Source organism: Ranitomeya imitator, chromosome 2, assembly GCF_032444005.1.
Source record: "Ranitomeya imitator isolate aRanImi1 chromosome 2, aRanImi1.pri, whole genome shotgun sequence".
In the NCBI taxonomy this organism is placed as follows: Eukaryota; Metazoa; Chordata; class Amphibia; order Anura; family Dendrobatidae; genus Ranitomeya; species Ranitomeya imitator.
Genome location: NC_091283.1, coordinates 100,290,068 through 100,314,863, shown reverse-complemented (window position 1 = coordinate 100,314,863; position 24,796 = coordinate 100,290,068). Strand labels below are relative to the sequence as shown.

The 24,796-nt window shown below is 45.8% G+C and overlaps 1 protein-coding gene across 2 annotated transcripts in view; it reads left to right on the top strand.

Moving 5' to 3' along the window:
* RNF128 (ring finger protein 128) overlaps nt 1–24,200 on the top strand; it is a 264,575-nt gene extending 240,375 nt beyond the window's left edge. Inside the window, exons 4-7 of one of the 2 annotated variants that reach the window (XM_069747070.1) lie at nt 13,765–13,847; nt 15,640–15,736; nt 16,669–16,834; nt 21,822–24,200. In XM_069747070.1, the coding sequence (XP_069603171.1) occupies nt 13,765–13,847; nt 15,640–15,736; nt 16,669–16,834; nt 21,822–21,943 (468 nt within the window). In that variant the 3' untranslated portion in view covers nt 21,944–24,200. The remainder of the gene's footprint in view (nt 1–13,764; nt 13,848–15,639; nt 15,737–16,668; nt 16,835–21,821) is intronic. The other variant, XM_069747071.1, reaches the window with a different exon arrangement.
* The last annotated feature ends 596 nt before the right edge of the window (nt 24,201–24,796 follow it).

Below are 24,796 nucleotides of genomic sequence, written 5' to 3'. Positions count from 1 at the left end.
TGTTACAGCCCAGGGTCAGCAGGAGGAGGAGAGGAGCAGAGTGTAGGCCGAAGCCTAGTTGAACCAATTTCAAAGGTTACCTTTAACCCCCCCTCAGGTGTTACAAAGAACAAGAGCCACTCCTTCTGCAGCATTAATGCTGCACAAGTAAAAGGTTGCTCTATTAATTTGTCTACTTGCACAAGCTGAATGCAACACGTAGACTATTTAGCCCATTATACTGTTTAACAGTAGTGGAGGCGTGACTTGTCTTTTTAAAGAAAAGCAGCACAGGTGTCGAAAACACCTTTTTGCATGGGCGCAGCTTCCTGAGCGTTGTTAGTTGCTGTACAGGAGTCTGCGCTCTTGTGTTATCCCTTGGCAATACCCTGTTAGTGCAGGCCGTCTCATGACCTCATTTCATGTTGGCCGGTGCGGTTAACGATGGCCATAAATCCCAGACCCACAGTGGCTTTTCCTAAAGTCACACTGCGGTGCTGGGATTCGTGGCCTTGTGCAGTAAATATGTTCGCCGCTCACACATGTCCTTACACCTGCTTCAGACTGGGCGGCCTCAGCTGATCCCTTATCGCATGCCGCGGCCATGAGGCCGCACAGTCAGAAGAAGGCGGAAGGAGGGGAGTGAAAACAGGGGAACATATGCACTGCTCGTGCCCATCAATCACACCCTCGCAGTCAAAATATATGAGACAACGGGGGGCGTTGTGTCGGGCAGGGGGGACGCACAGGCACAGCCAGCCAACCAATGATGTCAGGAGACGGGCAGCGCTAACAATGGGGGTGCTGCGTGTCATTACAAAGGAAAGTCACACCTCAGGGACATTGTAATGGTCTCTAATGAGACACATTTTGTACGTGTTGAGTTCCACGTGGGCAAGGAGAAAAAGTCAGCCACCTCGTACAAATGCAGCAGTACTGCTGTACAAGGTGGCTGATATACATAGAAACACCTGTGGGTGGGGGGCAGGCTCCCTTCAATTTCAGTTCATGTGCCTGCGTGGCGTTTGCAGGTCACGTTGCAAGCTACACAGCAGGGGAACAGCTGGCGTTGCTGAACCCCACTAACACATTGGCTGGTGTTTTTCTCTGTGCAGCTAGCATGTCCGGGCAGAAACTGGCGTTGTTTGAGCCCAGGGTCAGCAGGAGGAGGAGAGGAGCAAAGTGTAGGCCGAAGCCTGCACTGGTGGCAGCTTTTGGTCGGTTGTGCCAGCGTGGCTTGTGCTGGACACGATGCCGGCTACACAGCGGGGGAACAGCAGGCGGTGCTGAACCCCACTAACACATTGGCTGGTGTTTTTCTCTGTGCAGCTAGCATGTCCGGGCAGAAACTGGCGTTGTTTGAGCCCAGGGTCAGCAGGAGGAGGAGAGGAGCAAAGTGTAGGCCGAAGCCTGCACTGGTGGCAGCTTTTGGTCGGTTGTGCCAGCGTGGCTTGTGCTGGACACGTTGCCGACTACACAGCAGGGGAACAGCTGGCGGTGCTGAACCCCACTAACACATTGGCTGGTGTTTTTCTCTGTGCAGCTAGCATTTCCGGGCAAAAACTAGCGGTGTTTGAGCCCAGGGTCAGCAGGAGGAGTAGAGGAGCAGAGTGTAGGCCGAAGCCTAGTTGAACCAATTTCAAAGGTTACCTTTAACCCCCCCCTCAGGTGTTGCAAGGTACAAGAGCCACACCTTGTGCAGCATTAATGCTGCACAAGTAAAAGGTTGCTCTATTTGTTTTGCTCCTTGCACACGCTGACTAAAACACGTACACTATTTAGCCCATTATACTGTCAAACAGTTGTGGAGGCGTGACTTGTCTTTTTAACGAGACGCAGCACAGGTGTCAAAATTTGCACCTAGGTACTGGGCGCAGATTCCTGAGCGTTGTTATTTGCTGTACAGGAGTCTGCGCTATTGTGATCCCTTGGCCATGCGCTGTGAGCGCTTCCTGTCTTCTGACCTCATTTCATGTCGGCCGTTGCGGTTAGCGATGGACATGAATCCCAGACCCACAGTGTGTTTTTAAAAAATCACACTGCGGTGCTGGGATTCGTGCCCTGGTGCACTAAATATGTTTGCCGCTCACACATGTCCTTACACCTGCTTCAGACTGGGCGGCCTCATCTGATCCCTTATCGCCTGCCGCGGCCATGAGGACACCCAGTCTGAAGAAGGCGGAAGGAGATGAGTGAACACAGGCAAACATATGCACTGCACATGCCCATCAATCACACCCTCGCTGTCCAAAAAAATAAGACACCGAGGGCCGTTGTTTCGAGCAGGGGAGATGCACAGGCGCAGCCAGCTAACCAATGATGTCAAAAGACGGGCAGCGCTAACAAGGGTGGTGCTGCGTGTCATTACAAAGGAAAGTCACACCTCAGGGACATTGTAATGGTCTCTAATGAGACACATTTTGTACGTGTTGAGTTCCACGTGGGCAAGGAGAAAAAGTCAGCCACCTCGTACAAATGCAGCAGTACTGCTGTACAAGGTGGCTGATATACATAGAAACACCTGTGGGTGGGGGGCAGGCTCCCTTCAATTTCAGTTCATGTGCCTGCGTGGCGTTTGCAGGTCACGTTGCAAGCTACACAGCAGGGGAACAGCTGGCGTTGCTGAACCCCACTGACACATTGACTGGTGTTTTTCTCTGTGCAGATTGCATGTCCGGGCAAAAACTAGCGGTGTTAGAGCCCAGGGTCAGCAGGAGGAGGAGGAGAGGAGCAAAGTGTAGGCCGAAGCCTGCACTGGTGGCAGCTTTTGGTCGGTTGTGCCAGCGTGGCTTGTGCTGGACACGATGCCGGCTACACAGCGGGGGAACAGCAGGCGGTGCTGAACCCCACTAACACATTGGCTGGTGTTTTTCTCTGTGCAGCTAGCATGTCCGGGCAGAAACTGGCGTTGTTTGAGCCCAGGGTCAGCAGGAGGAGGAGAGGAGCAGAGTGTAGGCCGAAGCCTAGTTGAACCAATTTCAAAGGTTACCTTTAACCCCCCCCTCAGGTGTTGCAAGGTACAAGAGCCACACCTTGTGCAGCATTAATGCTGCACAAGTAAAAGGTTGCTCTATTTGTTTTGCTCCTTGCACACGCTGACTAAAACACGTACACTATTTAGCCCATTATACTGTCAAACAGTTGTGGAGGCGTGACTTGTCTTTTTAACGAGACGCAGCACAGGTGTCAAAATTTGCACCTAGGTACTGGGCGCAGATTCCTGAGCGTTGTTATTTGCTGTACAGGAGTCTGCGCTATTGTGATCCCTTGGCCATGCGCTGTGAGCGCTTCCTGTCTTCTGACCTCATTTCATGTCGGCCGTTGCGGTTAGCGATGGACATGAATCCCAGACCCACAGTGTGTTTTCAAACAATCACACTACGTGGCTGGGATTCGTGGCCTTGTGCAGTAAATAGGTTTGCCGCTTACACATGTCCTTACACCGGCTCCAGACTGGGCGGCCTCAGCTGATCCCTTATCGCCTACCACGGCCAGGAGGCCGCACAGTCTGAAGAAGGCGGAAGGAGATGAGTTAAGACAGGCGAACATATGCACTGCTCGTGCCCATAAACCACACCCTCGCTGACAAAATAAATATGACAACGAGGGGCGTTGTTTCTAGCAGGGCGGATGCACAGGCGCAGCCAGCTAACCATGATGACAAAAGACGGGAAACGCTACCAAGGGGGGTGCTGCGTATCATTACAAAGGAAAGTCACACCTCAGGGACAGTGGAATGGTCTCAATGAGACACATTTTGTACGTGTTGAGTTCCACGTGGGCAAGGAGAAAAAGTCAGCCACCTTGTACAAATGCAGCAGTACTGCTGTACTAGGTGGCTGTTATACATAGAAACACCTGGGGGGGTGGGGCCAGGTTCCCTTTTAATTTCAGTTCCTGTGCCTGCATGGCGTTTGCAGGTCACGTTGCCGGCTACACAGCAGGGGAACAGCTGGCGTTGCTGAACCCCACTAACACATTGGCTGGTGTTTTTCTCTGTGCAGCTAGCACTTCCGGGCAAAAACTAGCGGTGTTTGAGCCCAGGGTCAGCAGGAGGAGGAGAGGAGCAGAGTGTAGGCCGAAGCCTGCACTGGTGGCAGCTTTTGTTCTGTTGTGCCAGCGTGGCTTGTGCTGGACACGTTGCCGACTACACAGCAGGGGAACAGCTGGCGGTGCTGAACCCCACTGACACATCACCTAGTGTTTTTTTCTGTGTAGACAACACTTCCAGGTGGCAACTGACAGTGTTGAAACCCAGGGAATCAAAGAGGAGCAGAGTGTAGGCCGAAGCCTGCAGTGGAGCAAGTTGAAAGGGAACCTTTAACCCCCCCCCCCAGGCATTTGTTGCTGAAAGAGCCATCTTGTACAGCAGTAATACTGCACATGGAAAATGGTGGCTCCGAAAATTATGCTCCTTGCAAACGCTGAAGTACACACTCATATAATGTGTCCCCTCACACCGTCAAACCATCCCGGAAGTGGGACTTTCCTTTGTAATGTGACACAGCACAGCCGTCATTCCAACCCCCTTGGTGCCGGGCACCACCTCCTCAACGTTGTTTGGTTCTGTCACGGAGCCCGCACTGTAATGTTATCCCTTGGCCATGCACAGTTAGCGGTGCCCGTCTTCTGACATCATGTAGGTGTCAGGCTGGCAGTGCCTGTGCGTCCAAGCTGCCCGAGATCCAACCTTGCAGTGTCATCTAATGTAGTCCCACTGCGGGCCAGGGATCCATGGGCATGCGCAGTGCATATCATCGCCTCTCACTCACCTCCTTCCTGCTTCTTCAGACTGTGCGGCGTCACGGCCGTGGCATGCTATTAGGGATCAGCTGACGCCGCCTAGTCTGAAGAAGCGTGAAGAAGGGGAGTGAGAGGCTAGTATATGCACTGCGCATGGCCATGGATACCAGGCCCACTGTGGGATCACATTAGACGACACTGCGAGGTGTGATTTCGGGCAGCGTGGACGCACAGGCGCAGCCAGGACGACAACAAATGATGTCAGAGGACGGGCAGCGCAAACTGTGCATGGCCAAGGGATAACATAACAGCGCAGGGTCCATGACGGAATCAAACAACGCTAAGGAGGCAGCGCACGGTGCCAAGGGGGTAGCAATGACGGCTGTGCTGTGTCACATTACAAAGGAAAGTCCCACCTCCGGGACGGTTGGACGGTGTGAGGGGACACATTACATGAGTGTGTAGTTCAGCGTTTGCAAGGAGCATAATTTCAAGAGCGACCTTTCCCTTGTGCAGTATTAGTGCTGCACATGGTGGCTCTTTCAGTAACAAACGCCTAGGGGGGGGGGGGGACAGGTCCCCTTACATTTTAGTTGTGCCAGCGTGGCGGTCGCATGACACGTTGCCGGATACACAGCTGGGGATCAGCTGACGTTACTGAACCCCAATAACAGAGGAGCGACTGTTGACTGTGCACACAGCACTTCCAGGCACCAACTGGCGGTGTTAGAGCCCAGGGACAGCAGGAGGAGCAGATTGGAGGTATTGCCGCACACACAGCTGGGGATCAGCTGACGTTACTGAACCCCAATAACAGAGGAGCGACTGTTGACTGTGCACACAGCACTTCCAGGCACCAACTGGCGGTGTTAGAGCCCAGGGACAGCAGGAGGAGCAGAGGAACAGAGTGTAGGCCGAAGCCTGATTGGAGCAAGTTGAAAGGAAACCTTTAACCCCCCCCCCCCCAAGACGTTTGTAGCTGAAAGAGCCATGTTGTGCAGCACTAAGGATGCAAAAGGAAAAGGTTGCTCTTTTAATTATGCTCCTTGCAAACACCGAAGTAAACACTAAAAATGTGTCCCTTTATACCGTTAAACCGTTCCGGAGGTGCGAATTTCCTTCGTAATGGGACACAGCACAGCTGTCATTCCTATCCCCTTGATGCCGTGCGCTGCCTCCTCAGCGTTGTTTTAAGCTGCCACGGAGCCTGCGCTGTTCTGTTAGCCCTTGGCCATGCCCAATTAGCGCTGCCTGTCTTCTGACATAATTTGGTGTCAGGCTGTCAGTGCCTGTGCGTCCACGCTGCTCCAGATCCCACCTCGCAGTCTCATCTAACGTAATCCCACTGCGGGCCTTGGAACCATGGGCATGCACAGTGCATAACCTCGACTCTCACTCCCCTCCTTCCCTCTTCTTCAGACTGTGCGGTGTCACGGCCGTGGCATGCTAGGGATCAGCTGACGGCGCACAGTCTAAAGAAGGCGGAGGGAAATGAGCGAGAGCCCGAGGGGAAGATATGCACTGCGCATGCCCATGGATCCCAGGCCCGCAGTGTGACTCAATCAGAAGACACTGCGAGGCGGGATCTCGGGCACCGCGGCCGCACAGGCGCAGCCAGCCTGACACCAAATTATGTCAGAAGACAGGCAGCGCAAATAGGGCATGCCCAAGGGATAACAGAACAGCGCAGGCTCCGTGACAGCTTAAAACAACGCTGAGGAGGCAGCGCATGGCACCAAGGGGGTAGGAATGACGGCTGTGCTGCGTCACATTACGAAGGAAAGTCCCAGCTCCGGGACGGTATAACGGTATCAGTGAACACATTTTATAAGTGTTAAGTTCTGCGTGTGCAAAGAGCTAAAAAAAAAGAGCTACCTTTTCCTTGTGCAGCATTACTGCTGCACAAGATGGCTCTTTCAGTAACAAACGACGGGGGGGGGGGGGGACAGGTTCCCTTACATTTAGGTTGTTGTGCCAGCGTGGCGGTCGCAGGACACATTGCCGGCTACACAGCTGGGGATCAGCTGACGTTACTGAAACCCAATAACACTGGGTCGTATGTTTTTACTGTGCAGCCTGCACTTCTGAGCCGCAACTGGCGGTGTTGGAGCCCAGGAATAGCAGTTCAGGTGGTAGAAAGATGAACACAGCAGGAGACCTGGATGACACCCAATTACTTAATCAGGCAGAGGAGTGGCAAATTCCTGCGAGATCCAGGCCTGGTTCCATTTTCAGGAAAGTAAGCCGGTCAACGTTATCGGAGGATAGTCGCATGCGACGGTCTGTTAGTACACCACCTGCGGCACTAAAGACACGTTCCGATAAGACACTAGCCGCAGGGCAAGCCAGCACCTCCAATGCATACTGGCTTAGCTCTGGCCATGTATCCAGCTTAGAGACCCAAAACTTGAACGGGGAAGAGCCGTCTGGGAGTACAGTAAGAGGGCAAGCCATGTAGTCTGTCACCATCTGACGGAACCGTTGCCTCCTGCTGACTGGAGCCGCCGGTGATGGTGTAGACATTTGGGGCGGGCACACAAAAGTGTGCCAGAGTTGTGCCATACTGGGCTTGCCTTGGGCAGAGGCACTGCTTCTGCTCCCTCTTTGGGCAGAGCCTCCCCCACTGCCTCGACGCACTGAGCTGCTTTGTAAAGCACTAGCAGCACTCCTCTCAGTTGGACAGGAGAAGATGATGGAATTCACCAGTGTGTCGTGGTACTCCCGCAATTTACGCTCCCGGGTCAACGCAGGGATGAGGTTTTGGACGTTGTCCCGGTAGCGAGGATCGAGGAGGGTGAACACCCAATAATCAGGCATGTTGAGAATGTGGTCGATGCGGCGGTCGTTTCTCAGGCACTGCAGCATGAAATCCACCATGTGCTGCAGAGTGCCAACCGGCCCAGAAACGCTGTCCCCTGCTTGAGACATGATCTCTGCCCGCTCGTCATCACCCCACCCTCGCTGTACACACTGACCACTGGACAATTGTGTCGCTCCCTCCTCTGGACGGAGCTCTTCCTCCTCCATTGACTCCTCCTCATCCTCCTCACAAATTGGCCCCTGCGTACCCCTTTGTGAGGAACCACGTGGCGCTGACTCTCCAGAAGCTGATGGAAAAGGTGACTCCTCATCCTCCACCTCTTCCACCACATCATCCCTTAACCCTTGCAAAGTTTGCTGAAGCAGGCAGATAAGGGGGACAGTCATGCTGACTAGTGCATCATCTGCACTTGCCATCCGCGTGGAATAATCAAAAGGACGCAAAACCTGGCAGACGTCCTTCATAGTGGCCCACTCTGTGGTTGTGAAGTCTGATCGGCGCTGACTGCGACTTCTTTGCGCCTGATGCAGCTGGTACTCCATAACTGCTTGCTGCTGCTCACACAACCGCTCCAACATATGTAACGTGGAATTCCACCGGGTAGGTAGGTCACATATGATGCGGTGTTCCGGAAGGCGGAATCGGCGCTGCAGAGCAGCAATGCGGGATCTGGCCAAGCTGGAACGCCGCAAGTGAGCACACTCTAGGCGGACCTTGTGCAGCAGGGCATCAAGATCCGGATAGTCCCTCAGAAAACTCTGCACAACCAAATTGAGCACATGTGCCAGACATGGGATGTGAGTGAGGTTGCCAAGGGCCAAAGCTGCCACCAGATTTCGGCCATTGTCACACACTACCATGCCTGGCTGGAGATTCGCTGGCAGTAACCACACATCGCTCTCCTGCTTTATGGCATTCCAGAGCTCCTGCGCTGTGTGGCTTCGATGCCCCAATGAAACTAGTTTCAAGACGGCCTGCTGACGTTTGGCCACGGCTGTGCTCATGTCGGTCATAGGTAAACGTTCACGGGTCCATGTGGGGGTGGACTGTGACGGATCCTGCAGAGAGGAATCAGAGGAACTGGTGTAAGAGGAGGAGTCGATGCGTACAGACTGGATTCCTGCAATCCTTGGAGTGGGCAGGACACGTCCTGCGCCACTCGCACGATCTGTACCTGGCTCAACAACATTAACCCAATGGGCAGTGAGGGAAACATATCGCCCCTGTCCATGCTGACTGGTCCACGCATCGGTGGTGAGGTGGACCTTGCTACTGACGGCGTTCAGTAGCGCATGTTTTATGTTTGCCTCAACATGCCTGTGCAGGGCAGGGACAGCCTGCCTGCTGAAGTAAAAGCGGCTGGGCACCTTGTACTGTGGGACTGCCAATGCCATCAAGTCACGGAAGCTGTCAGTCTCCACCAGCCTGAACGAGAGCATTTCCAGGGACAACAGTTTGGCAATGCCTGCATTCAGAGCCTGTGCTCGGGGGTGGTTGGCCGAGAATGCCCGCCTTTTCTCCCATGCCTGTACTACCGATGGCTGTAGAGTAGACTGGGAGTGTGAGGATGACTGGGAAGGTGGTGCTGTGGGTGGAATTACACAAGGTCTCTGGGAGGAAGCCAAACCAGCTGTGCGTGAGCTGGAGGAAGAGGCAACACGAGCTGAAGAGGTGGTAGCTGCCGCTGTTGGTTGGCCTACATCTTCAGTGTGTTTCTGTAACTCCACCGCGTGCCTGGTCCGCACATGTTTCCACATATTTGTGGTATTGAGGTTGCTGACATTTTTCCCTCTTTTTACTTTATGATGACACAGCTTGCATTTGACAAAACAAATGTCATCTGCAACTGTGTCAAAAAAGGACCAGGCACTGCAAGTCTTGGGAGCGCCCTTTTTGGCTTTGGAAAGAGACAGGCTCCTAACGGGTGCCAAAGTGGAGGCTACAGGCTCCGCAGTCTTCCCCCTCCCTCTCCCTCTTTGGCCCGTAAGAGGAAGCTCTTCCTCTGAGCTGCTCCCACCACCTTCCTGTTCCTCACGCCACGATGGGTCAAGGACCTCATCATCTCCACTACCCTCTGCCACCAACTGCTCCTCCTGGGTAGTCTCAGCAGCACAGTACGCACGAGAAAGCGGCACCTGAGTTTCATCATCAGATGCGTACTGCGCTGTGGTCACCGGAGGCACTGGCCCACCTGCCTCTTCAGAGTCAGAGAGAAAAAGGTGTTGGGCATCACTGCACACTGCCTCTTCTTCCATTTCTCCAATGCTGCTTGGCTGGCCCCCTGTTTCCAAGCCAAGAGATTCAGAGAACAGAAGTAGAGACGGCTCCTGTCCTGGGCTCTCTGACTGCCTGGCCAATTTGGCAGGTGGTGAAGAGACAGATGGCTGCTCTCCAGTGCTCTGTGCCTGAGAGGATGTGGCACTAACTGAAGTCGATGCCGAGGCGTTAGCTGCCATCCACCCGACAACGGCTTCAATTTGGTCTTCACGCAGCAGCGGTGCACGGCGCTCTCCGACAAAGCTGCGCATGAAGGACTGTTCCCTGCTGAAACTGAGTGACGACGAGTCACCGGCGCCCGCAGCAGGCACAGAATCACCACGTCCTCTCCCTGCTCCTCTCCCTGCTCCGCGCCCACGCCCACGTGCCTTACTCCCTGCCCTCTTCATCTTGGTTGACAGATAAAGATAAGCAGAAAAGTACTAAGGCCTTAGTGTGCTTATTCCTGTAATGCTCCTCCTAACAGGTGTAAGAAACACTAATGTTGTAAATTGTGGACTAAACTTTATTATTTTTCAAATGTGGCCTACACAAGTGTAAGTTGTGTTTGGTGAACTTAACCTTTTTTTTGGTGCAGATCGGGCTACAGAGCTAGTTTAAATCACACGGAGACCGTGCAGACAGCCGTAAACGGCGCTGCAAGGCCAAGAAACCCTCCTCTAGGTTATCCTATATAGTGTTTTTCCACTATTTAGCTGGATACAAGTGGAAAGACACTAATAGGAATTTTTTTTTTCAAATTTTAAACTGGCTGCACTATTTGAAAAAAAGGAAATTGTTTTTCAAGGTATGAGGCAGTAACGCACCCTGAGCTGAATCCAACCGGCTATGGCTGCACACAGACTACAGGGCGAGCTGGGCTCACACGGAGACCGTGCAGACAGCCGTAAACGGCGCTGCAAGGCCAAAAAACCCTCCTCTAGGTTATCCTATATAGTGTTTTTCCACTATTTAGCTGGATACGAGTGGAAAGACACTAATAGGAATTTTTTTTTTCAAATTTTAAACAGGCTGCACTATTTGAAAAAAAGGAAAATTTTTCTCAAGGTATGAGCCAGTAACGAACCCTGAGCTGAATCCAACCGGCTATGGCTGCACACAGACTACAGGGCGAGCTGGGCTCACACGGAGACCGTGCAGACAGCCGTAAACGGCGCTGCAAGGCCAAAAAACCCTCCTCTAGGTTATCCTATATAGTGTTTTTCCACTATTTAGCTGGATACGAGTGGAAAGACACTAATAGGAATTTTTTTTTTCAAATTTTAAACAGGCTGCACTATTTGAAAAAAAGGAAAATTTTTCTCAAGGTATGAGCCAGTAACGAACCCTGAGCTGAATCCAACCGGCTATGGCTGCACACAGACTACAGGGCGAGCTGGGCTCACACGGAGACCGTGCAGACAGCCGTAAACGGCGCTGCAAGGCCCAAAAACCCCCCTCTAGGTTATCCTATGTAGTGTTTTTCCACAATAGAGCTGGAGACTGGTGGAAAAACACTAATAGGAAATTTGAGAAAAAATGTGCAGCAGGCTGCACTAAGAGCAAAAAAGAACAACTGTGTGAGGCAGTGTGAACCCCCCCTGAGCTGAATACAACCGGGTATATGGCTGCACACAGACTACAGAGTGAGCTGCACACACACACACACAGAGACCTTGCAGAACGCTGTTAAAACAGCGCTGCAAGGCAAGAGCAAGGTGAACAGTGAAGAACACACAGCGTTTTGCTAAATTAGCCTTTGGAAAGGAAAATAAAGCAATTAGCTAGCTCAACTGGCCCTCAGTTAGAACACAGCGTCCTGTCCCTAACTGAAATCACAGCAGAGTGAGCGCAAAATGGCGGCAGCGCTTTTTTATAGTGCAGAGTGACATCATTTCAGCAGCCAATCCAAGCCTTGCCAGTACTTACATGCCCACCATGCTAAACAGGATGTGCCCACACTTTCATTCATTCCTCATTGGCTGCTGCGTTCAATTTGAATTCTGGGAACTTCCGATTCCGGTATCCGATACGCGGGAAGTATCGGAATTCAGTATCGGAATTCCGATACCGCAAATATCGGCCGATACCCGATACTTGCGGTATCGGAATGCTCAACACTAGTCACCAGAGGTAGGAAAGTTGTTTTGTCATGCTCAGAGCATGATCAGCAACTTTATCCGTCAGTGCAGCACTGACAGTTTGCATAGCATAAAGAAGCTGCTGCATCCCCCATGCTATACAAGCAATCAGCCTGTAAAAAATCATAGTCCCATAGTGGGGCAAAGTTAAAAAAAAAAAAAAAAAGTTTACGAAAGGAAAAGTATGTAAACAATTAAAAGTACACATATTTGGTATCGGTTGGCGTACTCTGGAGAAATTGCACAACAAATTGTATGGAGCCATTTCTCCTGCTACCCTTATGAAAATGCAAAATTTGGGGCTAAAATAACATTTTTGTGGGAAAAATGTGATTTTTTTTTTTTATTATTTTCATGGGTCAACGTTATAAACTTTTATGAAATGCCTGAGGGTTCAATGTGCTCAACACACATCTAGATCAGTTCCTTGAGGAGTCTAGTTTCCAAAATGGGGTCACTTGTAGTGGATTTTCACGGTTTAGGCACATCAGGGGCTTTCCAAAACACGACATGGTGTCCACTAATTGTTCCAGTAAATTGTGGATCCAAAAGGTCAAATGGCGCTCCTTCCCTTCTGAGCTCTGTCTTGCCCCCAAACAGTGGTTTTCCCCCACATATGGGGTATCTGCATGCTCAGAAGAAATTGCACAACAAGTTTTGGGATCCATATTTTTTCCAAATCTTTCTATTTTCACAATAAAAACAGGATCTAAAGTACATACTTTTTGTACTTTATTGTGCGTAATCCTGCTGACCGCTTCCTTTTAAATATTTTGTATGCAATCTCTCATCTCTCTGATTTAAGGGCATAAGAATTCAAAGTTTGAAAATTGCTAAATTTTCATCAAACTTTCATTTTTTTCCCCTAAATACGCGCAAGTTCTGTCGAAGAAATTTTACTCCTATTCTGAAGTACAATGTCACGAGAAGTCTCCGAATCAGTGGGATCTGTTGAAGGTCTAGAGTTATGACCTCATAAGGTGACACTGTACAGAATTGTAAAAATTGGCCTGGTCATTAACATGCAAACCACCTTGGGGGTAAAGGGTTAAAAGAGCAAGTCCATCATACATCCTCCAGAATATTTGTATGCGCATATAGAGCTTTTAACAACAAGTCCAGCAATACCTTTGCATGCTCACTCCGTTACTGATAAGTCAGCTTTTTATTTTATATGCAAATGAGGTTGAAAGATTATTGTAGATCTGAAGCCTCTGTCACTCCAGCTCTACTACCTGCCCAGTGCTGCCTCCTTGTTCTTGACGGACAGCCTCTATGCTATGGACTTCAGGCAATGAAGCTGAGAGTCAGCAGGAGGAGGCAGCGTTGGGTGGGGAATAGAGCGGGAGTGACACAGGCTTCAGATCTACAAATGGCTCTTCAGCCTGATTTGCATACCAATTAAAATGCTGATTTTTCAGTAACTGAGGAACCAACTGTCCATGTAAACTTTATTGCTGGACTTGTCTTGAAAGAACTACATGTACATATAAATAGTTTGAAGGTGAAGTCCTACTGACAATTTTCCTTAAGGAAATATATATATATATATATATATATATATATATATATATATATATATATATATATATATATATATATATATATATATATATATATATATATATATATATATATATATATATATATATATATATATATAAAAAAATTTTTTATTTTCTTTCAGCCTTCCTTTTGGCTTTATACAAAAACAATAAAACATTTTTTTTTTTTTTTTTTTTTTTTTTTCAATGAACTTGTTTGGGAAAATCTTTAAGTTGTCCTCATCTAACCATCATGGATTTGTTTTTCTTCCTCCCTCAGGTGCTCGGGGTGGATGGTGATAGCTGCGCTGTTTGTATTGAAGCATACAAAGCAAATGATGTTGTGCGCATCTTAACATGCAAGTAAGTCGTGATGGAAGCAGAGAAAGTATTCACATAAGGCTGAAAGTTGTACAGTTTTTTTTTTTTTTTTTAATAAATCAAGCACAGGAAAAAATGTTACTTTCAATGACCAGAAAATTGTCTGATTATAGCTCTATTTGTTTATTAAATGACCTCTCGGGTTAAATAAGGGGTGCCCCATTACTGCAAATTATTTCCTATTTACTATTCCATTCTGATGGGACATACAGTATAGAAGACTCTGTTCTCAAGTTGGCATTATCCCTCTAATATGCACCGAGCAGTCAAGGTAAAAGATGATGCTCTGTGTTCACCTCTTCCCCCACCAAATACCGCACACCCTTTGTTGTACCGGTTGTGCTACAGCTGATCGTACAGTTCCTAGAGGTAGAGTCAGAGAGAGAGAGACATCGTGGAACTACTGAATGTGATGTAAAGCCACCAACAAATTAAAGACATGTTTATTATACTCAAAAACCTGAAGTAAAACTAGTAGTGATGAGCGAATATACTCGTCACTTGAGATTTCCAGAGCACGCTCGGGGGTCCTCCGAGTATTTTTTTTTTTTTTTTTTTTTTTTTTTTTTTTAGTGCTCGGAGATTTAGTTTTCTTGCTGCAGCTGAATGATTTACATCTGTTAGTCAGGTTGATTACATGTGGGGATTCCCTAGCAACCAGGCAACCCCCACATGTACTTATGCTGGCTAACAGATGTAAATCATTCAGCTGCGGCGAAGAAAACTAAATCTCCGAGCACTAAAGAATACTCGGAGGACCCCCGAGCGTGCTCGGGAAATCTCAAGTACAGAGTATATTCGCTAATCACTAAAGACTAGTCCATCAGTTTAAAGATGTGCAGCTCTCTAGAACAGCTCAACCCTGGGTTTCGCCCGCTGCTTCTTCTGTTGGTCTTATTGTGCTACTTGTCTATTACTGATATTTCTTGGTATGGTTGACACTGTGTTGTTGGATGTTTTTAAGAATTATAGCGACCTGCTTCGATTTCACACTGAAATCGGTAGACTCTCACCCATTCAAAACTATGGGAGCGTGGAAAACATCAGACTGCACTCAAATGACATCTGAGTGCAGTCCGATTTCCAGACTTGCAAAATTGAGAAGATGGAGAAATTTCGTGCTCCTCACAGTATGTTTCAGTTCTGCCAGCTGAGAGAGAATCTGATCGCACCCGGCTGAGATCCTGAGCAAACTCTGATCTGAGTTTGATAGGTGTGTCATTGGCATAATAGACTTGTTTCTTTTATGGTGCCCACAGTCCACATACTCAATCGAGGACTAGATCCTATTCGATCAGGAACACTTTAACCGCACGATTGTGGGCAAAAGCATGAATTTTCTCATTCGTCCTGCACTGGCTGGTTGCCTGCCCACACTGGCATCATGGTTTCTATGAATTCAGTTATAGAGTAGACCGTCAAAGGATCAGGGCAGCTTCCGAATGAGGGTGGTAAGGAGATGAATCTTATTACTTGTTTACTAGGAAACTTTACAAAAATAAGATTAGCTCGATTATCCCCAATTAAATACTAATCATCATCCTGCCCTGAGCCATGGTAGTGTTGTCCAATACACTGCTACACAATGACTGAGAGGCGAGTGATCGGCGGACCGAGGGCACGAGGGGGCAACTTCATGTGATGCGGGGCCACAGTAATGACTCCTCCAAAAGTTATGTTGTGTATTTGCTTACATACAGTAATAATACATGTATATTTTAAGAGTAAAGTAGCTGATGCATAACTGTCTTATTTTTTTAAATTTTTTAAATAGCCATTTCTTCCACAAGAATTGCATTGATCCTTGGCTGCTGGAACACCGAACATGTCCAATGTGCAAGTGTGACATTCTGAAGTCATTAGGAATTGCAGTAAGTCACATCAAGACAAAATTGATTTTATACATTTTTATTTCCTGTTAGACCAACTGCATTACATGGTTTTTTTTTTTTGTTTTTTTTTCTAAATTTAACTTTTTCTTGTGTATGGTCAGAAATTTTCAACAGTATTTGTAGACCTTCTTTCATTAGATATGGAGAATATTAACCCCACTTGTAGACCTTTGTCAATCCATGTATTTCTAGTGCTTAAGAACTCAATCACAGCCTTCTGGAAGAAGCCAAATGTCCCTACAGTGTCGAATATTAACTAGATTTAACTTCATAAAACTTATAAATATTCCCATGCCTCTTGAAAAGGTTTAAAGAAATGAGAATTATGGGACAATTCCTATTCATAGTCTGATTTGTTACAATTCTATTCTGTATGAAATGAAACCATAATTATTAGGTTACCGGTAAATTAATGAAAGTAAACACATTTTTATTGGTTCTTTATGAGATATATATATATATATATATATATATATATATATATATATATATATATACATATATATATATATATATATATATATATATATATATATATATATATATATATATATATATACATATGCGCACACACACACACACACACACACACACACACACACACACACACACACACACACACACACATACACACACCTATGTTTGTTAGTGTATTACACATCTAAAGAAGAGCTACGTATTTAGGTTCTCCCTTCCCTTAATTATCCTTTCCTACTATCCCAATTACTCCCTAATAAATAATTACCTGCATCTCTTTCCTCCCTCCCTTTCCCCTTCTTATTATATTTCTGTTAACATTTTAAAATGTAAAAAATTATAGAAATACAAAATGAAGATATATAACATTACTGCTGGTAAAGAATATAAGCAGGTGTACATTGTGGTAATGTTTCTCATCTTCTCAATGTAAGGATGATGAAGAGGAGACGGACACCACTATGGCCATCTCCTCTGTGTCTAGTGAGATTCTGCAGACTAGGATGCAGGTGGAGGAGGAGACCCGCAGTGACAACGCATCTTCTGGATATGCCTCTGTCCGAGGTCTCGAAGACCTTCCAGAAGAACCACATGGCCTATGTGAGTATCCTTGTATTAACGTAAGCCTTCATTCCAGTAAGTTAAAGGAAACTTGTCACCAGGTTTCCAGGACCTAAACTGCTGCCATCACCACCTGTGTTACTTAATTAGGATCCTAGCAATCTGCTTCTAACTGTCCGACATACCTGGGGAAATGAACGCTAGACATTGGTATCACCGCATTCAAAAATGCCCTATCTATCAAAATATAAAAAGAATTATTCAAATCATTAAACGGAGTGATGAGAAAAAAAAAATCAAACCAGAATTGGTGTATATACTGGAGTATAAGCCGAGATTTTTTTTTTTTTTTTTTTGGCTGAAAGTGCTCCTCTCAGCTTATACTCGAGTCATTGTCCCAGGGGGTCAGTGGGGGAGGGGGAGTGGTGGTTGTCACATCATACTCACCTGCTCGGGGAGCGGTCCCGGTCTCTCAGATTTGTCTTTTTCTTTTTTGTTTTTTTTATCGCAGTAGCATGTGGAGCATCTTATGGGGCCATCGACCTTTTGTGCAGCATTATATGGGGCATAATCTACGGAGCATCTTATGGGGCCATCAACCTCAGTGCAGCATTAGATGGAAGATAATATTCTATGGAGCATCTTATGGGGCCATCATTAACCTTTTATGCAGCATTATATGGAGCATATTTTAATATGGAGCATCTTACGGGGCCCATCATGAACTGTATGGAGCATTATATGGGGCGTATTTTGTATGGAGCATCTTATGGGACCCATCATGAACTGTATGGAGCATTATATGGGGCTCCTGATTCAATATGGATATTCAAAAACACTTAACCTACTGATGTCTCAATTTAATTTTACTTTTATTGGTATCTATTTTTATTTTTGAAATTTACCGGTAGCTGCTGCATTTCCCACCCTAGGCTTATACTCGAGTCAATAAGTTTTCCCAGTTTTTTGAAAATTAGGGGTCTCGGCTCATACTCAGGTCGGCTTATACTCAAGTATATACGGTACTTTTTTTTTTTTTTTTTTGGGGGGTTGCCCCAGCATTGCAATAAAATACAATAATGGGCGATTTAAAAAAATCACATATATTATAAAATGGTATCAGTAAAAAAAAGTCAGCTCGGCTCGCAGAAAAGTAAGCTCTCATCTGGCTCCAGATCCTGAAAAATGAAGACCCTATGGGTCTTGGAAAATGGTGCCTTTTTTTCAATATTCAAGAAATAAAAATGCAAAAAAGTGGAAAAACTCGATGTGGTAAAGGTGTTAAACTATAGTTATAGTGATACATCTCAATCACTGTATGTAATTGCTTCGCAATACATGCCATTCATGAAGCTCTTGCAACTTTTGTCTAAACTTGGTACAATGTAGCCTTAAAGTGACTTGAGCCCTCAAAAAATTCAAGTAAAAAATTAAGAGCACGTGTAACTGAATAGTGGAATACAAGGTTAGACGATTGTTTTTGACCTTGCAAGAGTTCACACAAAATGCATACATTAACCCCTTTCTGACCTCGGACGGGATAGTACGTCCGAGGTCAGAAGCCCCGCTTTGATGCGGGATCCGGCGGTGAGCCCGCATCAAAGCCGGGATATGTCAGCTGTTTTGAACAGCTGACATGTGCCCGTAATAGGCACGGGCAGAATCGCAATCTGCCCGCGCCTATTAACTAGTTAAATGCCGCTGTCAAACGCAGACAGCGGTGTGACTGGGTGTACGGCAGAGCAAGAAGGGACAACAGGCCGAGGGATGATTCAACAGATTTATTATCAAGAACGCTGGAACAACACATGCAGGTAGATCTACAGAGTCCACAATTAGTCCAATGGAACAGGTTCGGGGGCACCTCCCGATAATCCTTGTGCCAGGTAACAAAGCAATAGTCCACAATTAGTCCAACGGAACATATTCGGGGCACCTCCCGATAATCCTTGTGCCAGGTAACAAAGCAATAGTCCACAATTAGTCCAAGGGATCCCAAAACAATCTCACGAACGACGAGATATGTCCTCAGCTCAAGTCTCGCCCCGTTCGCTTCCACAGTCCTAGATGGGCGTGGGGTCTTGCCTCAGCTAAGAATCCCCACTCCTTCTCCTTCAAGGATCAACTCACATCTGATCTCAAAAATAAGAATGGATTGTCTGAGCTCCTGGGATCCGCCCATGAAGGGGGTAGGGGTTACACCTTCTATTCAATGGTTGGGTCCACCAGAAGATTCTAGACTGGTGGGCTCCAGGCAGTCTATGTAGTATGTACATTTGACTAGCCACCTGCTGTGAGGAAGAATGGCTATTCCTCCACTAGTGATGTTGACAAAGCTTAATTACATTAGAGCTTAGGGCTGCAAGTATTGGGGGAAGAAGACATATTGTTACAGGTGAACTCCCAGCACATACATAAATTACAGCTAATAGAAACCAGAGAACAGTTACCTACATCAAATGGCATATTATTCAAATACAGGACAGGGCAAAAGTACATATCATGACAAGCGGCATTTAACTACCGCTTCCGGCCGGGCGGCTGGAAATGATCGCATTGCTGACCCCCGTCACATGATCGGAGGTCAGCCATGCTTGTACATTGTAACCATAGAGGTCCTTGAGACCTCTATGGTTACTGATCCCCGGCAGCTGTGAGCGCCACCCTGTGGTCGGCGCTCACAGCAGACCTGCAATTCTGTTACATAGCAGCGAATATCAGATCGTGTTGTGCCGGCTTTTAGCCGAGGCTATCGAAGCATGGCAAAAGTGTAAAAAAAAAAAAAAAAAAAAAAAAAAGTAAAAAAAATGTGAAAAAAAAAAAAATATATAAGTTTAAATCAGCCCCCTTTCTCCCCAGTCAAAATAAATCAATAAAAAAAAAATTCAAACTTACACATATTTGGTATCGCCGCATTCAGAATCGCCCGATGTATCAATTAAAAAAAAAAAAAGCATTAACCTGATTGCTAAACGGCATAGCGAGAAAAAAATTAGAAATGCCAGAATTACGTTTTTTTGGTCGCCGCGACATTGCATTAAAATGCAATAACGGGTGATCAAAAGAACGTATCTGCACCAAAATGGTATCATTAAAAACAGCTAAAGAGAGTAAAGCCAGCTCACCGAGTAGCCACCGCAGGTGCACGGAACTCCACGTTGATCCACGTAGTCGTCACATGAAGAAAAGGAAAAGTCGTTCCAGCTCCATAATAGTAAAATCAAGGCTTCCAACTTTATTATGCCAATATAAAAACAGTGGGAATATGCTCTCCAAATGCACACCGGGACACAAGCAACACGTTTCGATCACTGCGGATCTTTATCAAAGCTATATACACAGAGTTCTTTACCCGATATATAGATCACAACTTAGATAAAAAATAACCTAGCCATGTTGGGTGTCTATGAACTCATACTGACCTGGAGAATCATAATGGCAGGTCAGTTTTAGCATTTATTGAACCAGTGTGGAATTGCCCTTTTTTTGCAATTTCACCGCACTTGGAATTTTTTTCCCGTTTTCTAGTACACGACATGGTAAAACCAATGATGTTGTTCAAAAGTACAACTCGTCCCGCAAAAAATAAGCCCTCACATCGCCAAATTGACGGAAAAATAAAAAAGTTATGGCTCTGGGAGTTAGGGGAGCGAAAAACGAACATGGGAGAACGGAAAATCCCAAGGTCATGAAGGGGTTAAAGGGTTTGCACATCTCCTAAAAAATATGCATCTCACTAGGCTATGCTCTCCTCTCGCCTGATCATAGAATCAGGGGAACCTCAAACTGTCACTGTAGAGACCACTGGCAGACCCTTCCGAGGTCCCGCTCAGCACCAGTGGGCGGGAAACACCCTGCCCGCCCCAGTTCACTACACAGGAGCTGACTGGGCCCCTTCATTCTCTTCACCATGATCATAAAGTGATATTATACCCTAGCTGTATGCCATGATATTGAGAGGAGGATATCCTTTTAATATCTATACACAGGATATATATACTGTACATAGAATTTCTGGTGGACCCACCTCTAGACTTCTCACAATCACAAAATTAGGTGTGCCATGTGTAAATGTACTCCGATGTGCATCAATTATGAAAAGAACAGTGTAAGACCCCTTTTACACATCTGATTGTCTTGGACGTGCCGTTAACGTATATGAGTACATATTATATAACGGTTCTAGTCTATGGGGCTGTACAAATATTGGGGTGTTTTTTTTTTTTCAGGTACTTGGTATTCCAATACATTTAAAATAAATAAAAAAACAAAAAACAAAGATGAGATGTGTCCGTTTTTGATGCTGGTCATAGATCAAATTAATTCATACAAGTTAGTGGGTCCATAAAAAGCTTAGATATCACACAGATGCCATCCTCGTTGCATCCTAGTGCTGCCTGTTTTTCACTTTTCTATGAGAAGCTTCAGAAACTGTCAGGGTTTTTTTTTTTTTTTTTTAAATTTTGCACATAATAAAAACTGATTTAAAAAAAAAAATAAATAATAATAATGCTGGTGAAAAACAGACGTGCTAACCCAGGCTTGGACTGGCCCACAGGAGAATCATGCAGCTGCGTTGACAAACTAAATCTCTGAGCACGCCGAAACACTCGGAGACCACCCGGGCATGCTTGGAGAAACTAGAGTAACGAGCATACTCTCTCATCACTAGTCCTAAGTCATCACGTTCTCTTTGCTAATAGGACCTAAGCTTGAGACCCCAGGGGTGAGGTACTATAGCTTCTGGAGCTATACCACCCTGTGTGCACTCACATATTTACTGTGACCCTTTAGGAAATGAAATCCGATTGCTGGATACATGTAACATGGCCTTTTTTTTTTTTTTTTAAAAACTGATAAATTTCCCCCTTCATTTTGACACATGCCGATCCTTAAGTCTATGCCAGCGCTGTTGACTACGATGATACTGTTCAACTAATACGTGCACAACGATGTCTTGACAAACTGATAGTCATTTAGCAAGTCAACGTGTCTCATGATGACTCCAACCTCGTTTCTTTTCTAGATGAAGAAGTAGGCCTTGTAAACCATGACCCTGCGGCCACAGCCGTTGAGATCCTTCCTCACATGGATAATCCGACATTCGAAAGTGAAGATGGCATCCACATTCAGAACGTGAAGTCTTGAGCAAAACCATGAAAGGACAATGCACATAAGAGCTCTTCACATCCAGTTTCCTGAATAGTTTTAATCCCAATTTTTCTAAATGGAAGCATCGATTCTAGAAGGAATCACCCCTACAGTCCAAAGAAGTGGAGCTGAGCGGCATTTTGACATGGCCTAGCTGGCTCTTACAGCCTCATGTAATGCAATTTTAGGTGCTTTTACTCAGGTTTATGTAGGATTTAATTAAAAATACAAAATTAAACTTTGACAGTGCATATTTTATTACAATGACACAATTACATTTTATATATCATTTTGTGACTATATTGGGTTTTCCCCTTTGGATTGGTCATGCACTAGATCCCTCACTAAATGTATAATTCTATATTTGCTAGATCACTTTTTGATGTCCCTTTTAGTGACGAGCGAGTATACTCGTTGCTCGAGTTTTCCGGAGCACGCTTGGGTGGTCTCCGAGTACTTGTGACTGCTCGGAGATTTAGTTTTCCTTGCCACAGCTGCATGATTTGCGGATGCTAGACAGCTTGATTACATGTGGGGATCCCCTAGCAACCAGGCAACCCCCACATGTACTCAGGCTGGCTAGAAGCTGTAAATCATGCAGCTACGTCAACAAAAACTAAATCTCCGAGCAGTCACAAACACTGGGAGACCACCCAAGCAACAAGTACACTTGCTCATCACTAGTCACTTTCATGAAATTTTAACATTTTCACAGGGATTAGATTGCAGTATTTGTCAATGAATCAAATCAACTTGGGTCCAAAGGGTATTTACGGGCACTTCAACTAAATGCAATCACCGAATCCCACATCAATACATGTTAGGGACAAAGAAGTGATCCCACACTATATAAAATCAATATTTTTTTTATTTAAGCCAAAAAAAGGACAATAAACAACAAATAAAAAAGCAAAATGCCGTCTAGGAGACGCCAGACTAATATCACGGAAAAAAAATCGCCACATAAATAGTAATTCAAAGCAGACAAATTGCCTAATTACCAACCAATATTGGATGTATTATTAAAGTCTGAATTATACTTATACAAGACTTTATAGCAATAGTCATTCAAATAACGAAAGACAAAATTTATTCCACACCTTTTTTTACTCCAACCGGACACCCGGAAGAAGCTGGCGGTGAAACGCGCGTCGGGGTGAGGGGACGCCAGAATAAAGCCACACACCAGGTAGCTATCTATCTTTTATTCTCTATTTTGCACCATCCTAATTACCTCCTAATACCAGGGGAAGCCTATTGGCACATGAACAATGTGGAGATCGTGCAGTGATTCATAAAGACAAGTCTCCTTTTCCTGGGCATTATGCATTATATATAATTTAAGATCACAGATGTTAATATATTGGGGTTCGGACATAGTGTCCAGTTGGCGTAAAAAGGTGTGGAATGAGTTTTGTCTTTCGTTTTTTCCGCATTGGAAATATCTGCTATGTAGATCTTCAGTGCTCAATATACAACAATCTGCCAGATCTTAAAGGGGTTATCCAGGACTATATATTTTTTTTAATTTTTTTTTTTTTACTAAGGACTAGTGATGAGTGAACGTTCTTGGATAAAGTGTTATCTGAGCATGCTCGTGTGCTGAGTGACTTCAGAAAGCTCATAAATATATTTGATTCCCCTCGCCTGCATGTCTTGTGACTGTGTTAAAAGCTACAGCACATGCAGGGATTGCCTAAAAAACGGGCAATCCCTGCATGTGGTGCTACTGTTAAACCGTCGCGAGACATGCAGCCCACAGAGGATATTCGGCTACTACCTGATCATGCTCAGATAACACCTTATCCAAGAACGTTCGCTCATCACTATGAAGGGCCTAAGAACTTAACAGGCTGGTAGTTACTATTTGCCTGTTCTACACGGTGCAGATCTTTGCCTACACAGTGGTCACAGATCGCTCCTGCGCCTTCCACTGGCTTCGGAGAGGTGGCTTCTGTTTTTGCTCTGCTGGGTTCACGGGGCGTGACCGCCGATGTCATGCTGATTGGCAACCAGCTGCCTAACCGTGGGACGCCATCTGTCAATCAGCATGACATTGGCAGTCACGCCCCATCAATAGAGCAGACAGGAAGAAGAGCTTCTCTGTGGATGTGGAGCAACTGAATCTCCAGCAGGAGCTGTCCATGATGGCTCTGAGCCGCTGCTGGGTAGAACCGTCGGGTACCTAGTACCTGTTTTGTTTACTTGCTTTTGGCTGGTAGTTAAAAAAAATAAATAAAAAAAAAAAAAAAAAGTTGTGGATAACCCTTTTAACATACATCATTAAAAAAAAAAAAAAATTATATATATATATATATATATATATATATATATATATATATATATATATATATATATATATATATATATATATATATTTTAATTTTCCTCTCTAATTTGATGCTGGAGCAGTTTATTCCCTTAGCCTGCAGTATGGAATGAATATAAGAGAAAGAGCGATTGGGCATGGCAATCAACTTTTTTCTATGGGAGTATTTAAAAAGGATCACTCCCCCTTGGATAACAATACTAGTTTTATATTCAAGGGAGGGAACATAGAGGAGCAGGAATGAAGAGTAAACCTTGCCAGATTCAGGAGAACATCGTCATTTTCAGCCGGTAAAAAGAGGACATTTTTTGCCAAGTGACAGGTCTTCTTTCATATCGATTGTGGGTACCCCGGAGATATTCTGTATTGCTTTGTAGCAGAAGTTCCTTGATAGACTGGGGTACAAATAAGTGGGGGTAATAATTTATTGTCCAACCTAGCTCAAAATACACCACTATTGCTGAAGTGGATTCGGAGAATATATGAATTATTGATAGATTTAATGGCTTTTCAGGGTAAAT